The sequence below is a fragment of the Eumetopias jubatus genome, unplaced genomic scaffold (assembly GCF_037043125.1).
Source record: "Eumetopias jubatus isolate StellerSeaLion01/CBP00866 unplaced genomic scaffold, mEumJub1_p1.0 scaffold_4, whole genome shotgun sequence".
NCBI classification, from domain to species: Eukaryota; Metazoa; Chordata; class Mammalia; order Carnivora; family Otariidae; genus Eumetopias; species Eumetopias jubatus.
Window position 1 is genome coordinate 6,158,571 of NW_028274810.1, and position 14,627 is coordinate 6,173,197.

General features: G+C 40.9%; 1 protein-coding gene across 1 annotated transcript; it reads left to right on the forward strand.

Moving 5' to 3' along the window:
- Positions 1-293: 293 nt before the first annotated feature.
- ADAM30 (ADAM metallopeptidase domain 30) lies at positions 294-2,498 on the forward strand. The gene has a single exon (XM_028101899.2). It carries the CDS (start codon positions 294-296, stop codon positions 2,496-2,498), a length of 2,205 nt encoding a protein of 734 aa, XP_027957700.1.
- Positions 2,499-14,627: the final 12,129 nt, after the last annotated feature.

The following is a 14,627-nucleotide window of genomic DNA, read 5'->3' on the forward strand; positions in this document are numbered from 1 at the left end:
CTTGCTCTCTGCCCTTCTCCAACCCTCGTGCCAAAAGCCCCTCTTCCCTGTTTTATTCTCGAGCACCTTTCCCTCGGTTCTCCCTCGTGCGCCCAACGGCACCGCCCAGAAAACGAACGGGATTCGTTCTGGGAATGTCAACTAGACGGAGCCTTGGGAGGCGAGGGGGTTCCTGTATACCCTGCTTTGGGAGCTCCGCACCTGGCGCTCCCGCGCCTCTTGCGGCCGCCCCTGGAACCTGACTCTCAAGGCCGGTTGCTGGGATTGACTTGCTAGGGCCACAGATCTGGGCCATGAGGTCAGTAAGGACCTTACTCCCCAAAGACCGTTCATTCCCCGTGCTCGTCCTGATGGCGCTCCTGGTTGGTGCTCTTGGCGAGGATTTAATTTTTCACCCTGAGTGGGGATTTGAGTCGTATGAAATCATCATTCCCAAGAAGCTGAGCTTCCGGGGAGGGCAGCAGGGTGCCCTACAGCAAGTGTCCTACCTCCTGCAGGTCAAAGGCAAGAAATATATCCTCCACCTCTGGCCCAAGAGGTTTCTATTGCCTCGAAATCTAAAGGTTTTCTCCTTCACAGAACAGGAGAAACTCCTGGAGGATCACCCTTACATACCCAGGGACTGCAACTACATAGGCTTGGTTGAAGGAACTCAGGATTCAGAAGCTACTTTAAGTACATGCACAGGGAGTCTCCGAGGCATATTGAAAATTGATGAGGAACATTATCAAATCGAGCCCCTCAAGGCCTCTTCCAGCTTTGAACATGTCATGTATCTCCTGAAGAAAGAGGACAGATTTCAGAATCAGACCTGTGGCTTAACTAATGATGAGCTAGAAAAGCAGATGGCTCAGAGTGAGATTATGGCAAGGCTTAGGGACTATCATGGATCCTATAAGCATCAGAAGTACATGGAACTAGCCCTGGTCTTTGATTACAGTCGATTTTTGTTTTCGGATTCCAATATTACTCGAGTCATACAGGATGCCGTTCTTTTGACTGGGGTTATGGACACCTTCTTTAAAGATATCAGTATGAGGCTACAGCTACAAGGTGTTGAAATATGGACAAATAATGACAAATTTAATATTCACCAAATGACCTCACAAGAACTTCTAAACTCATTTTTAAAATATCGTGCAACGACCCTTTCTGGTCGGGTTTCTGCAGATTGGGCACATTTGTATATTACAGGTGTTTTTACTCATGCTCTTGGATGGGCGTATATTGGAGGTATATGTAAGGCCAAATATAGTGGATCAATAAGTAGTTTTCCAAATCTAAATATCCTTGAAGCCAGTAGACTGTCTGCTCATGAACTGGGCCATGGTGTGGGAATGAAACATGATACAGAATATTGTCAATGCAGGGGTAAACGAACTTGTATCATGGGCACTGGGAGTAGTGGGTTTAGTAATTGTAGTTATAGTGAATATCTTAGTCACATAAATTCAGGGGGAGAATGTCTAAATAATATCCCAGGACTGGGTTATGTGGTGGAGAGATGTGGAAACAAAATTGTGGAAGGCAATGAAGAATGTGATTGTGGTTCAAGAGAGGACTGTAAAAAAGACCGTTGTTGCGAACCGGATTGTAAACTCGCACAAAGTGCCAATTGTAGCACTGGGCTTTGCTGTCATAAATGTCGCTTTCGTCCACCTGGGTACATATGTCGAAAGGAAGACAATGAATGTGACCTTGCAGAGTACTGCAATGGAATCTCAAATTTCTGCCCAGATGACACTTTTAAGCACGATGGAACCCTTTGCAAGGGTAACTCCGTGTGTTTCAAAAAGAGGTGCCATTCCAGATATACGCAGTGCCAAAACATTTTTGGACCTGATGCCAGGGAGGCTCCTGATCAGTGCTATCGCTTAGTGAATTTAGTGGGTGATCAATTTGGGAACTGTGGTATTATAGGAGGCAAAACCTACGTAGCTTGTGCCAGGGAAAATGTAAAGTGTGGCAGGATACAGTGTATAAATGTCAAGAGCATCCCTGATGTGCCAGAGCATTCTAGCCTGATCTCTACTCATCTGCGAAAGGAAAATCTCACGTGCTGGGGGATAGGTTACCACGCATCCCTGACACCCTTGGGAATACCTGACATGGGTGAAATATATGATGGTACCCCCTGTGGTTTTGAACAGCTGTGTATTAACAGAACTTGTGTGAATACCTCAGTCTTGAAATCTGACTGTTTTCCTAAGAAGTGCAACAACCGAGGCATTTGCAACAATAAGAAAAACTGTCACTGTGGCTATGGCTGGGCCCCTCCATTCTGCGAGGAGCAAGGGTATGGAGGTAGTATTGACAGTGGGCCCACGAAAGAGCTGAAAGAGGAGGTGCCCGCCCCGGTGCAGGTGGTGTCCATTATGTTAATGCGCCTTGTTTTCTTAATCATCTCAGTGATCGCTGTGTTTTTCAGGAGATTGATAGAACAGTTTATAAACCCCACACTGACAGAAACACCACCAATTAACATTCCAAATAAATAAACCACGGCAACAAATGTCAAGAACCCAAACGAGTGAGCAGGCGATCCCCAGTCATTTAATAACACAGAGCCATATCTTGAACAAGCTTATCCTTTAGCCCAACGGCACTTAGTTCTTTTTCCACTTCTATTTTTTACCGTAATTTTTCTCCAAGCTTGGGTCAGCAAATAAATGATATTCTTGTTTGGGAAACTAATCAGTGCATTTTGCTTTTTTAGTATTCACTTGCTCCTTCATTTGTGCTCGAGTTTGGGATAGCCCGAAAAGAACGGCCCAATGGCTTTTCTGAACGCTAAAGCTCTGAATATTGTTTCACCGAATGGCATTGGTTTTCACAGCAGAGTCCTGCGGCTTGGAATCCCAGCACACAAAGTGATTGTCTGCCCTTCTCTCTGCCCCCCTTGAGTGATTAGTGAGAACTCCGTGCTAGGGCCCCTGCTGACTGATAGATGTGGCCTACCACTTTTATAAATACAAAGCCATACTTTAGTAAGGGATATCGCTCAGGTAATTCTTTTTCCCTGTTATGGTCATTTTTTGGGTCATTCCAGCTCTGTAGCTGTGTGGTTTGGGGCAAGTCCAGTTGGGTGAAGGACACAAATCTACCATAACTCTTGCATTTCATCACAGTCTATAAATGATGACAAACCCTGGCAGCATCCTGGGGACAAGACTTTGGACAAAGTTCTGTGCTTCGGGCTTTTGCTGGCAGAAGCTGGTCTGTTGTGAATGTGTGCTGAGGGGACACGTGGCCCTAGGTTTGCCACACCCCTAAGTAGAGCAGAGGAGGGTGAGGAACGCCTTCCACCCAGGACCCCCATGTCTGCCTCCAAATATTCTCGCCCCTTTGCCCGGTGCTGAGCGTGGGAGGAGGGGAGGACTAAGTGGGTGCTCTGGAGGATTTGGTGCTCACCTCTCATGCCCAGGGAGGAGCACATCCTTCCCAGATCTGTGTCAGCCCAAGGGTTCGCGGTCTTGCTCTAGGCCAAGCCTTCCTGCTTTTGTCTCCTCTCACCCCCGTGCTCCCCCTCCCCAAGCACCACTGCAGGCCCACTATCCTCACGCCTGTCTCCTCTTTCCTCGGCCACATAGTTCTTCTAATTGAAGTTGCAGGAGGCTCACGGTTAAGAGTGGTCCCCTTGGACTGTCTGGGGACTGTTTTTTAGTGAGGGGAGAACAAGAAAACCCTGACTTTTTGATGATCATAATTCTAACATTTTTCAAGCTTGGCCATCACCAGAAAACATCCTGAGAAAGCAAGGACATTTAGTTGTAGCTGGAATATTGACAATGACGGCTACCATTTATGGAGAGTTCACTCCATGCCAGGCAGTGTTCTCAATGCCTCGTGTGTATTTATGTATTTTCACTCCCGAAAATAACTCTGTGTGGGGTGTGTTATTATCTCCCCCTCTCTAATAGAGAAATTAAAGCACGATGAGGTGAAATAATCTGCTCAGGATGTCATAACTAATAAGTAACGATATTGTTACAAGAAGCGTTATATATGGGGGCTCTTGAAAAGACTGCGCTGTTGCTGGGTGGAGTACTCTGCCAATGTTAATCAGGTAATGTTGGTTGATAGTGTTGTCTAAGTCTACTCTATCCTTGTTGTATTCAAGCAAGAACTATAACTCGTTCTTCAAGTGAATTTGTTGATTTCTCCTTGCAGTTCTATCAGTTTGCATCATGTGTTTTGGAGCTGCTGTCAGGTACAGAAACTTGTGGGAATCATGTCTTCTTGATGAACTGACCTCTTTTTTTCTCAAGATTTTATTTATTTGACAGAGAGAGACACAATGAGAGAGGGAACACAAGCAGGGGGAGTGGGGGAGGGACAAGCAGGCTTCCCGCTGAGCAAGGAGGCCAATGCGGGGCTCGATCTTAGGACCCTGGGATCATGACCTGAGCCGAAGGCAGACGCCTAACAATTGAGCCACCCAGGCGGCCCAAACTGACCTCTTTATTAACATGAAATGACTATCTGATTCTGGTAATAGGTCTTGCTCTGAAGTCTATTATAGCTGATGTTAATATAGTTACTCCAACTTCCTTTTGACTACCATTCATATAGCATACACACCTTTTTCCATTCTTTTATTTGAATATATTAGTATCTCCATATTTACAGTGAGTTTCTAGTAGGCAACATATAGTTGAGTAGTTTTAAAATCAAGTCTGACAATTTCTGCCTTTTAATTAATGTTTTGACCATTAATATTTAATGTGATTATTGAAAGAGCTAGGTTTGAGTCTATTCATTTGCTATTACTTTTTGGTTTGTCCCCCTTTTCCTTCTTTTTCTTCCTTCTTTTGAATTAAGCTAGTATTTTTTTTATAATTCCATTTCATCTCCTCTGGTTACTAGGTATAGCTCTTCATTATTTTAAAGGTCATGTTAAGATGTGTAGTATATATCCTTATTTTATCACAATCTATCTTCTAATGATGTTATACCACTTCATACACACTACAAGAATCTTAAATTAATATACTTCCATAGTTCCCCTCCTGGCCTTTATGTTATTGCTGCATGGATTTTATTTTTACAAATGCCATGAACCCCCACAATAAATTATTATTATTCTTATTATTCTTCTTTGAATGTTCAATCATCTTTTAACAAGATTTAAATAATAAAAAGGGTATATATGTGCCCATTTAATTACCATTTCTGGTGCTCTTTCTTCTTTTGTGTGGATCCAGATATTCATCTGCCATTATTGTCCTTTTGCTCAAAGATTGTCCTTAAATTCTCATAGTGCACGTCTGCTGGTAATGAATTATTCTAGCTTTTGTATGTGTGAATACCTCTTTCTTTCACCTTTTTAAAAAAGATAGTTGTCCTGGGTATAGATTTCTAGGTTGACACTTTTTTGGGGGGTCTTTGAGTATTTAAAGGTATCAATCAATTATCTTATTGCTTGCATTGTTTCTGGCAAGAAATCTTGTGTTATCTTCACCTTTTTTTTTCTTGATAGGTAGTATGTCTTTTTATTTTCCTACTTTTAAGATTTGCTCTTCATCATTATTTTTAGTGGTATGATGATGGTCCTTTGTGTAATTTTTTTCCTGTTTCTAATAATTGAATATGTACAGATTCTTGGATCTGTGTATTTATAGTTTTTATTATGCTTGGAAAGTTTTTGGCTATTCTTTCTTTAAGTAGTTTTGTTCCTCCCTTTCCTTTGGGGACTCTCATTATCCATATATTAGCCCAGCTGAAATTATCTCACAGTTCACTGATGCTTTTTCCCTCATTCTTTCTTTCTTTTAGTGTTTCTTCCTCAGTTCCTTTTCGATATCTTTTGCTAGGCCTCATATTCACTAATTTTTTTCTTCTGAATTGTCTAATCTGCTATTAAGCTGAGCTGGGTTCTTTTCCATCTCAGACACTATAGTATTCATTCCTAAAAGTTGGATTTGGATCTTTTTTATACCTTCCACTTGTCTATCTAACTTTTTGAACTTCTAGAATATAGTTATAATAACAGGTTTTTTAATATTTTTTATTGTTATGTTAATCACCATACATTACATCATTAGTTTTTGATGTAGTGTTCCATGATTCATTGTTTGTGCATAACACCCAGTGCTCCACGCAGAACATGCCCTCTTTAATACCCATCACCAGGCTAACCCATCCCCCCACCCCCCTCCCCTCTAGAAACCTCAGTTTGTTTTTCAGAGTCCATCGTCTCTCATGGTTGGTCTCCCCCTCCAACTTACTCCTCTTCATTCTTCTCCTCCTGCTATCTTCTTCTTCTTTTTTTTTCCTTAACATATGTTGCATTATTTGTTTCAGAAGTAAAGATCTGTGATTCAACAGTCTTGCACAATTCACAGCGCTCACTGTAGCACATATCTTCCCCAATGTCCATCACCCAGCCACCCCATCCCTCCCACCCCCCACCACTCCAGCAACCCTCAGTTTGTTTCCTGAGGTTAAAAATTCCTCATATCAGCGAGGTCATATGATACATGTCTTTCTCTGATTGACTTATTTCACTCAGCATAACACCCTCCAGTTCCATCCATGTCGTTGCAAATGGCAGGATCTCATTCCTTTTTATGGCTGCATAATATTCCATTGTGTATATATACCACCTCTTCTTTATCCATTCATCTGTCGATGGACATCTTGGCTCTTTCCACACTTTGGCTCTTGTGGACATTGCTGTTATAAACATTGGGTTGCATGTACCCCTTCGGATCCCTACATTTGTATCTTTGGGGTAAATACCCAGTAGTGCAATTGCTAGATCGTAGGGTAGCTCTATTTTCAACTGTTTGAGGAACCTCCATACTGTTTTCCCGAGTGGCTGCACCAGCTTGCATTCCCACCAACAGTGTAGGAGGGTTCCCATTTCTCCACATCCCCGCCAACATCTGTTATTTCCCGATTCTTAATTCTAGCCATTCTGACTGGTGTGAGGTGGTATCTCATTGAGGTTTTGATTTGGATTTCCCTGATGCCGAGCGATGTTGAACACTTTTTCATGTGTCTGTTGGCCATTTGGATGACTTCTTTGGAAAAATGTCTGTTCATGTCTTCTGCCCATTTCTTCATTGGATTATTTGTTCTTTGGGTGTTGAGTTTGATAAGTTCTTCATAGATTTTGGATACTAGCCCTTTATCTGATATGTCCTTTGCAAATATTTTCTCCCATTCTGTCAGCTGTCTTTTGGTTTTGTGGACTGTTTCTTTTGCTGTGCAAAAGCTTTTTATCTTGATGAAATCCCAATAGTTCATTTTTGCCCTTGCTTCCCTTGCCTTTGGTGATGTTTCTAGGAAGAAGTTGCTGCGGCTGAGGTCAAAGAGGTTGCTGCCTGTGTTCTCCTTTAGGATGTTGATGGACTCGTGTCTCACATGTAGGTCTTTCAACCATTTTGAGTCCATTTTTGTGTGTGGTGTAAGGAAATGGGCCACTTTCATTCTTCTGCATGTGGGTATCCAATTTTCCAAACACCTTTTGTTGAAGAGACTGTCTTTTTTCCATTGGACGTTCTTTCCTGCTTTGTCGAAGATTCATTGACCATAGAGTTGAAGGTCCTTTTCCGGGCTCTCTATTCTGTTCCATTGATCTACATGTCTGTTTTTGTGCCAGTACCATACTGTCTTGATGATGACAGCTTTGTAATAGAGCTGGAAGTCCGGAATTGTGATACCGCCAGCTTTTCTTTTCTTTTTCAACATTCCTCTGGCTATTTGGGGTCTTTTCTTGTTCCATACAAATTTTAGAATTATTTGTTCCATTTCTTCAAAAAAAGTGGATGGTATTTTGATAGGGATTGCATTAAATGTGTAGATTTCTCTGGTAGCATTGACATCCTCACAATATTTGTTCTTCCAATCCATGAGCATGGAACGTTTTTCCATTTCTTTGTGTCTTCCTCAATTTCTTTCATGAGTATTTTATAGTTTTCTGAGTACAGATTCTTTGCCTCTTTGGTTAGATTTATTCCTAAGTATCTTATGGTTTGGGGTGCACTTGAAAATGGGATCGACTCCTTAATTTCTCTTTCTTCTGTCTTGTTTTTGGTGTATAGGAATGCCACTGATTTCTGTGCATTGATTTTATATCCTGCCACTTTACTGAATTCCTGTATGAGTTCTAGCAGTTTTGGGGTAGAGTCTTTTGGGATTTCCACATAAATATCATATCATCTGCAAAGAGTGAGAGTTTGACTTCTTCTTTGCCGATCAGATGCCTTTTATTTCTTTTTGTTGCCTGATTGCTGTGGTTAGGACTTCTTTTTTTTTTTTTAGGATTTTATTTATTTATTTGAGAGAGAGAGAATGAGAGAGAGAAAGCACATGAGAGGGGGGAGGGTCAGAGGGAGAAGCAGACTCCCTGCTGAGCAGGGAGCCTGATGTGGGACTCGATCCAGGGACTCCAGGACCATGACCTGAGTCGAAGGCAGTCGCTTAACCAACTGAGCCACCCAGGTGCCCTAGGACTTCTAATACTATATTGAATAGCAGTGGTGATAGTGGACATCCCTGCCGGTTCCTGACGTCTTAAGGGAAAGTTCTCAGTTTTTCCCCATTGAGAATGATATTCACTGTGGGTTTTTCATAGATGGCTTTTATGATACTGAAGTATGTTCCCTCTATCCCTACATTTTGGAGAGTTTTAATCAAGAAAGGATGTTGTACTTTGTCAAATGCTTTTTCTGCATCAGTTGAGAGGATCATATTGTTCTTGTCTTTTCTTTTATTAATGTGATGTATCATGTTGACTGATTTTCAAATGTTGAATCACCCTTGCAGTCCAGGAGTAAATCCCACTTGGTTGTGGTGAATAATCCTTTTAATGTACTGTTGGATCCTATTGGCTAGTATCTTGCTGAGTATTTTGATATCCATGTTCATCAGGGATGTTGGTCTATAATTTTCCTTTTTGATGGGGTCTTTGTCTGGTTTTGGAATCAAGGTAATGCTGGCCTCATAGAATGAGTTTGGAAGTTTTCCTTCCATTTCTGTTTTTTGAAACAGTTTCAGTAGAATAGGTATTATTTCTTCTTTAAATGTTCAGTAGAATTCCCCTGGGAAGCCATTTGCTCCTGGACTCATTTTTTGAGAGGTTTTTGATTACTGCTTCAATTTCCTTGCTGGTTATGGGTCTGTTCAGATTTTCTATTTCTTCCTGTTTCAGTTTTGGTAGTTTTTTAAAGTTTCCAGGAATGCATCCATTTCTTCCAGATTGTCTAGTTTGTTGGCATATAGTTGTTCATAATATGTTCTTAAAATTGTTTGTATTTCCTTGGTCATGATCTCTCCTCTTTCATTTATGATTTTATGTTTTTGGGTCCTTTCTCTTTTCTTTTCTATAAGTCTGGCTAAGGGTTTAACGATCTTATTAATTCTTTCAAGGAACCAGCTTCTAGTTTCATTGATCTGTTTTACTGTTCTTCTGGTTTCTATTTCATTGAGTTCTGCTCTTTTATTATTTCTCTTCTCCTGCTTTGTTTAGGCTTTATTTGATATTCTTTCTCCAGCTCTTTTAGGTGTAAGGTTAACTTGTGTATTTGAGATTTTTCTAATTTTTTGATAGAGGCTTGTATTGCAATGTACTTCCCTCTTAGGGACTGCCTTTGCTGTATCCCAAAGATTTTGAACAGTTGTGTTTTCATTTTCATTAGTTTCCATGAATTTTTTAAATTCCTCTTTAATTTCCTGGTTGACCCATTCATTTTTAATAGGATGCTCTTTAACCTTCAAGTGTTTGAGTTCCTTCCAAACTTCCTCTTGTGATTGAGTTGAAGTTCCAAAGCACTGTGGTCTGAAAATATGCAGGGAATAATCCCAATCTTTTGGTATCAGTTGAGACCTGATTTTTGACTCAGTCTGTGATCTATTCTGGAGACAGTTCCATGTTCACCCAAGAAGAATGTGAACTCTGTTGCTTTAGGCTGGAATGCTCTGTATTTATCTCTAAAGTCCATCTGGTCCAGTGTCATTCAAAGCCCTTATTTCCTTGTTGATCTTCTGCTTAGATAATCTGTCCACTACTGTGAGTGAGGTGTTGAAGTCTCCTACAATTATTGTATTATTATCATCAATGTGTTTCTTTAATTTGGTTATTAATTGGTTGATATAACTGGCTGCTCCCAAATTAGGGGCATAAATATTTATAACTGTTAGATCTTCTTGTTGGGTAGACACTTTAAGTATGATATAGTATCCCTCCTCATCTCTTACTACAGTCTTTGGTTTAGAATCTAATTTATCTGGGGGCACCTGGGTGGCTCAGATGGTTAAGCATCTGACTTCAGCTCAGGTCATGATCCCAGGGTCCTGGGATCGAACCCCACATAGGGCTCCTGGCTTAGCGGGGAGCCTGCTTCTCCCTCTCCCTCTGCCTCTCCCCTTGCTCATGTTCTCTCTCTCTGTATCTCTGTGTCTCAAAAGAATAAATAAAATTTAAAAGAAAGTTAGAATCTAATTTATCTGATATGAGAATTGTTACCCCAGCTTTCTTTTGAGGTCCATTAGCATGATAAATGGTTCTCCATCTGCTCACTTTCAGTCTGGAGATGTCACTTTAGGTCTAAAATGAGTCTCTTGTAGACAGCACATGGATGGGTCTTGCTGTTTTATCATCTGATAACTTGTGTCTTTTTATTGGAGCATTTAGCCCATGTACATTCAGAGTAACTTTGGAAAGATATGAATTTAGTGCCGTTGTATTACCTGTAAAGTCCCTGTTTCTATAGATTGTCTCTGTTTCTTTCTGGTTTATGTTACTCTTGGGCTCTCTTTTCACTTACAAGATCCCCCTTAATATTTCTTGCAGGACTGGCTTGGTGGTCACATGTTCTTCCAGTTTCTGTCTGTCCTGGATGTGCTTTATCTCTCTTTCATTCTGAATGACAGCCTTGCTGTCAAAGTATAAATAAAGTTGATAAAGTTGCTGATAAAGTATTCTTGGCTGCATATTTTTCTCATTTACTACATTGAATATATCATGCCAGCCCTTTCTGGCTTGCCAGGTCTCTACAGATACGTCTGATGTCAGTCTAATGTTCTTACCCTTGTAGGTTAGGAACTTCTTGTCTCAAGCAGCTTTCAGGATTTTCTCTTTATCTCTGAAATTTGCAAGTTTCTCAATTATATGTCAGGGTGTTGATCTATTTTTCTTAATTTGGGAGGGGTCCTCTCTACCTCTTGGACATGAATGCCTGTTTCCTTCCCTAGATTAAGGAAGTTCTCAGCTATCATTTGCTCAAATATACCTTTTGGACCTCTCTCTCTTTCTTTTCCCTCAGGCTTTCCAATAATTCTAACATTGTTCTGTTTTATAGCATCACTGATTTCTTGAAGCCTCCCCTCCTGTTCCATTAGTTGTCTTTCTCTCTTTTCCTCAGCTTCCTTCTTTTCCGTCAACTTGTCTTCAATGTCACTTACTCTCCCTTCTGTTTCATTTACCCTAGCTGTTAGAGCATCCAATTTAGACTATATCTCAGAACATTTTTAATTTCAGCCTGATTAGATCTTATTTCTGCACTAAAAGATTCTCTAGTGTTTTTTATGCTTTTTTCCCCAAGTCCAGCTAGTAACTTTGTATTTGTTATCCTGAATTCCATCTCTGACATTTTACTTATATCCATTATCAATTAGATCTGTGGCAGAGAATATTACCTCTCGTTCTTTCTTTTGTTGTGAATTATTCCTTCTAGTCATTTTGCCCAGAGAAGAATAGATGAATGAGTGAACAAAATAAAAAACATGAACCAAGATCCAAGCAAAATACACAGTAGACAAATCTGAAGAGGTCAGAAACCAAAAATAAAAGAAAAAGAAAAAGGGAAAGAGAAAAGAAAAAAAAGGGGGGGAAGGAAAGAATATAATCTCACAGGGTGAATAAAACAGGGTGATCCACTTGGTCCTGAGTGTCTTTTGGTCTGTGTGTTAGAAGACACTAAATCCCCAAATTGTAAAGAAAGCAATATATATATATATATACACAAAAAAACTGAATAGAGTGAAAGGAAGCCAAAAATGAAGAATATATCTATAAAATGTAAATGTAAAAAATGTAGGTTAAAAAAATACTTAAAATTAAAGAGTAGATAAAATAAGAAACTACTTGAAAAGGGAAAAAAGAAATGGAAAATTTTAAACTAAAAGATAGATAAATCATGAGAAAAAAACCTTGAATTCTATATATTATTTTCTCCTAGTTCTGTGAGATCTGTAAACTTGCTGTTCACCTCTTCTTCCAGCTGGTCTTCTGCGGGAGGGGCCTGCTGCACTGCTTCTCAGGTGTCTTTGCCTGGGTGGAGTTTCACCACCCCTTGCCAGGGGGCTGGGCTCAGTATAAGCTGTTTTTGGTTGCTCTGTGTGGCTTTTGTTCCCTGAAGGCTTTCTGGCCTCTTTAGAGGGTCAAAATAAAAACGGCCACACCCCATCTCCAGCTCCAAAGCTGAAAGATTGCAGTCCCCTCTCTTTAGTAAGCCCTCAGGGATAAACAGTCTTCACTTTTGTGTGCGCCAAACTCTGCAGACTTCTGCTGTGCACGCCCACACCGATCCTCCCGGGGGAAAGTGGAGGGTCCAGTGCTACTGCACTTTGTAGGGCCCTGGCACAGAGAGAGTTCGCCCAATTGTGTGTGCACCCACACTGCTGCTCCTAGGCGAAGGTGGAGGGTCCCTGTGTTCTAGTCCTTTTCATGGTCCTCAGGTGGAAAGCGGTCACCCGATCAGCCCTGGCTTACGGTTTATGGTGAATCGAGCTGAGAGCCCCCTCCCAGGCTTGCTGACTGTAACCAGTTTCCCCGCTCCAATGCTTAGGAACTCTACCAACTCAGGCACCCCCGTTATTTCTGTGACTCTGGGGAACCTGAGACCACACTGTCCCACCTAGAATTCTGTCCTGTTTCACCACATGAGCACCTTTCAGGCAGGGATGTCTCTCATTGGAGCAGATTTCTAAGGGTTCCGATTTTGCCCTCAGGGGATATACCACTTTCTGGTAGCCAGCTCCCGGAGGCTCCCTCCCCCTGCCATTTATCTTCCAATATATCCCCTCAGATTTACTTCTCCGCACCTCCTACCTTGCAAAAAGTGGTCACTTTTCTACTTGTAGAGTTCCAGATATTCTTTTCTTACCTCTCAGGTTGAATTCATGGGTGTTCAGAATGATTTGATAGTTATCTAGCTAAATTCAAGGAACCAGATGAAATGAGGTCCTTATTCTTCCACCATCTTGCCTCCTCTTGAGAGAATCTTAAGCAGACTCCACGCTCAGTGTGGAGCCAGACAAGGTGCTTGAGCTCAACGACCAGAACTGACTGTGCCACCCAGGCATCCCTGTGTACAGGTGTTTCAAGTTTTCCATGAAGGTTTTGATAGAGCCTTTGTATCGGAAGACAAGCCAGGGAAATTTTCCTACATTTATGTAATTTGTTATGTTCTGTTGTCCGTATTCCTCCAGTGTTTTCATTCCTTCCTTTAGAACTCATATTACTGCTTATTTAATTCCTGGGCCTTCCTTCTATATTTCTTTTCTCCTCAGAACAGGAGCTGTTATCTGTCCTTTGCTTAGACAAAGATCTCAGCTTGACCTCTCAGATCACTCATTTATTGTTCAGCCATGTCTGTTATGCCATTCAGTTCTTGCTACTTGCTAGTTGTATGATGTAGGGAAGTTATTTAAGGTTTCCATGCCTCATTTTGTCACTTGTGAGATAAAAATGAATAGCACCATTCTCTAAAGGTTGTGGTGAAGCATAAGTGAATGAACACATGCCAGGCACTGGGAAGAGAACATAGTAAGTCTCAAGAACTGTTTTGGTTGCTCCTGTTGGATTGGTGTGATTGCTTCTCAAGTCTCTCTGAGGATACTAACCATACCAATTTTTAAGTGACCTCCTCTTTCCTTCATTAAATATGAAAGCTAAAACTATAAACTTCTAAAGGGAAACCAAGGAGAAAATCTTTATGACTTGAATTAAGCAATGATATCTTACATTGGAAACAAAAGGAACAAGCCATTGAAATAAAAAAAAATTGGTAAATTGAACATCATCAGAAGTTTTACCTTCTGATGTTTGAAAGAGTCCATCAAGAAAATGAAAAGGCAAGCCATAGATAATATTCACAATATGTCTGAAAAATAAGTTGTATCATAATCACATAAAATCTCCTAATAATTCAGCAATAAGAAGACAAATGACTCAATTAAAGATGGGTTAACTATTTCAACCAATACTATATGGAGGAAGATGTATAAACACAGTGATTACATGAAAAGATGCTGGAAAACTGTGGAAGGAGCCAAGATGCCCTTCAACAGATGAATGGATAAAGAAGATGTGGTTCATATATACAATGGAATATTACTCAGCCATCAGAAAGGATGAATACCTACCATTTGCATTGACATGGATGGAACTGGAGGGGATTATGCTAAGTGAAATAATTCAAGCAGAGAAAGACAATTATATGGTTTCTCTCATATGTGGAACATAAGGAATAGCGTGGAGGACCACAGGGGAAGGGAGGGAAAACTGAACCAGGAAGAAATCAGAGAGGGAGACAAACCTTGAGAGACTCTGGACTCCAGGAAACAACCTGAGGATTACAGAAGGGAAGGGGGTGGGGGAATGGGGTAACTGGGTGATG

Excerpts from the sequence above, each read along its gene's own strand:
- ADAM30 (XM_028101899.2), top strand. The coding sequence starts at position 294 with ATGAGGTCAGTAAGGACCTTACTCCCCAAAGACCGTTCATTCCCCGTG.